The 2,961-nt window shown below is 38.5% G+C and overlaps 1 protein-coding gene across 1 annotated transcript; it reads left to right on the forward strand.

Moving 5' to 3' along the window:
• Positions 1–2,003: 2,003 nt before the first annotated feature.
• Positions 2,004–2,582, forward strand: ATNIH1004_005298 (uncharacterized protein; the record flags this gene model as incomplete). The annotated part of the gene is made up of 4 exons (XM_033569952.1): positions 2,004–2,019; positions 2,112–2,242; positions 2,303–2,390; positions 2,473–2,582. The coding sequence occupies 4 exons, from the start codon at positions 2,004–2,006 to the stop codon at positions 2,580–2,582; spliced, it is 345 nt and encodes a 114-aa protein (XP_033428758.1).
• Positions 2,583–2,961: the final 379 nt, after the last annotated feature.

A 2,961-nucleotide genomic window follows, 5' to 3' on the forward strand; every position in this document is an offset into this window, starting at 1 on the left:
TCAGCATTGTCAACTGTTCATCTTTCACTAGATATCTGGACCTCTCCTAATCGGCTTCTTTTTCTCGGGATCTGCGCACATTTTGTTAAGCAGAGTGAGGAGAAGCTATCAAAGGCTCTTCTTGCCCTTCGTACGGTAGCAAATTACAGCGGAGAAGAGCAATTTAATACTCTTCTTCCAGTTTTAAAAGACTATGGGATTATACAAAAGCTTGGAGCGGTTGTTTGTGACAATCACACTGCCAATGATAAGCTTTGTCGTACCATAGCCAAATATCTTAGTGAACAAGAAGAGATTGACTGGGATCCAACATATCGGCGAATCTTTTGTATTGGCCATGTTATTAACTTGGCTGTACAAGCCTTCCTGTTTCAAAATATAGTGGATATTGAGCAACTTAGCCTGTACGATGAGCAAGAAGTAATAGAAGAGGAGGAAGTAGATAAAACAGAAAAACAAGCTATATTCCGCTCAATTGGGCCACTTGGAAAGCTTCACAATATTATAACATATATTCGTGGCTCAGCTGGCCGTACGAAGGAGTTTAAAGATCTGGCTGGGAGACTAATTCCACTTGACAATCGCACAAGGTGGAATAGCTGGTATCATATGCTATCTGTGGCTCTACAGCATGAAGGCGCTGTAGATAGCTATACAAAAAAGCATTTTGATACTCTTCAAGCAGAATATCTATCTCCAATAGACTGGGAAAAGCTTCGTACAACAAGTAAATTCCTAAGTCTTTTTGACCGAGCAACCTTACAAACTCAAGGGAATCAAGCAACAATTGACAATGTTCTTTTTATTATGGATGTTATTATAAAGCACTTTGAAAAGGCTCTGGTAAGTTTACCTACTTTGGCGTACTACCTGTCTAATATTATATGGCAGGTTGAACATGCGTTAGATAAGGAATTCTGTGCTCGGATTCAAAATGGTTGGAATACCTTTGACAAGTACTACAGTAAATCAGATGATTCACCTCTTTATGCTGCAGCACTTATTCTTCATCCAGCTCGTCGTACAAAGTATATTCAGGCGAATTGAAGAAAGAGTTGGCAAAAGCCTGCACTGCAAAAGGTTAAAAAGCTTTGGGAAGAGTATCGCAATAACACTCCTTGTCCTATAATTATGCGATCGTACGAAAATGATCGCCCTCAACATCTTGACGACTTTGACCAAATTATTGAGGATCTCGATAAGTTTGCTCGACCAGCAAGTCAGGATAAATTTGAAGATTATAATAGCGAGCCTCCATGCAAGATTCGTACCAGTGCTCTAACCTGGTGGTGTCAAGATAAGCAACAAAAACGCTGGCCAAGGCTTTCATATATGGCAATTGACATCCTATCGATTCCAGCAATGAGTGATGAACCTGAGCGTGTTTTCTCAGGTGCACGTCGTACAATCTCTTGGGAAAGGGCGCAGCTATCAGCTGAAAATATTGAGAGAATAGAATGCTTAAAACACTGGCATAAGAGTGGTATTTCGGAGGAGAAACTCGAGGGGTAGCTAGTTAAATTGAATGTTTGTTGAATCCATGCACTGACCATAATGCCAAGAAATTATCATGATAATTCCGATATTTATCACTGATAACGATTATTGATCGGAAACTTATCGGTTTATCGTTGCCAAGCCTGGCGAAAGCTATAATCGCTATCTTGCTGAGGTTCCTGCTGGCAAACTTGTTCTCCCTGAATATGACCTTGTAAGTACTTAACAAATATTAGAAAAGTATATTCCAGTAATTAATTAGTGCTTATTCAATATATAGAATAATAACAACGAAATTATTATTATACCTGGAGAAGTGTTCTGTCGCCTGAAGCACTGCCCCAAACGTCGTGTAAGTACTTGCTAACTACTTTTAAGGACTTAATAAGTACTTACCTGGTATTTAGGTCCCATTCTCCAAGACTGTTAACCTTCGTGTTCATGTTGCTAGTCATACAAATGTGGCAGTTGCTGCACACAACATTGGACGTTTCAGAATGACAGAGATGGATGATGTAATCGGTAAGTACAGTCAGACTGCTGGAGAAGTACTATATAAGTACTTTCCCAGCAGTATATAATTACTTTTTAAGCTGATATTAAGTGTTTTGTAGCTTGGTACAACAGACTCTTCGAGGAGGAGAATCCACAGGAGGAATCGATTAATAGTAAGCCAACTGTGGCTAGTACAACTACCCCTGAAATTGCAAAGTCGTATGCTCCATGGAAGGTGAACTTGCGTGAGGTAAGTAATTATTCTACTTTTAAACAGCTAGGAAAGTATTTACTCACTGCTTTAATTTAGATCAACTCGAACAAGACGCGCGCCAGGGCTAAGGAGCTTGGTGCCCAGATCCCCTGCGATGGTTGCAAGGCGGCAAATGTCGGCCGAAGTGAGTACCTCAGCCAATTAGTAACTAGAGAAGCACTTTTATAGTATTTATTAAGTACTAACTAACCGCTTAATTATCTTAGAATGTTGCCAAGAAATAAACTCGGCGTGCACTGTACTCACCATCTACTTTGAAATCCTTGACCCTGCCGAGCTAAAGAGGTTAGGCCTTGACCCTCTTAACCCCTGGTAATATACTTTTAAAGTACTTCAGCAGTTCTTTAGTGCTTATTCTTTGATAAATAATGTGTTATCACAATACCCTAGCAATGGACGGTGTTATTGGCGATGAATTTTAGGTTTGTCTTTAAAAATCACGGTATTTTAGTGTTTATTAAATAGTTTTTACATAGCGTTTATGTTTGTACTTAATACAAATACATCGAGTATCTAATAAATAACTATTTATTAAATTCTAGTAAAGTGCTTTCCTAGTGGGTGTTTAATAGTTGTTTAATAGTTTATTAGTAGTTATTCCCAAGATGTATATATATATATATATACAATACAAAATAGCTGTTAAGGCTGAACCCGTAGAATGTACAGGATAGACTATGTATAATAAAAAAGGA

This window comes from Aspergillus tanneri, assembly GCF_003426965.1.
Source record: "Aspergillus tanneri strain NIH1004 chromosome Unknown AapTan_3_pilon_pilon_pilon, whole genome shotgun sequence".
Classification (NCBI taxonomy): domain Eukaryota; kingdom Fungi; phylum Ascomycota; class Eurotiomycetes; order Eurotiales; family Aspergillaceae; genus Aspergillus; species Aspergillus tanneri.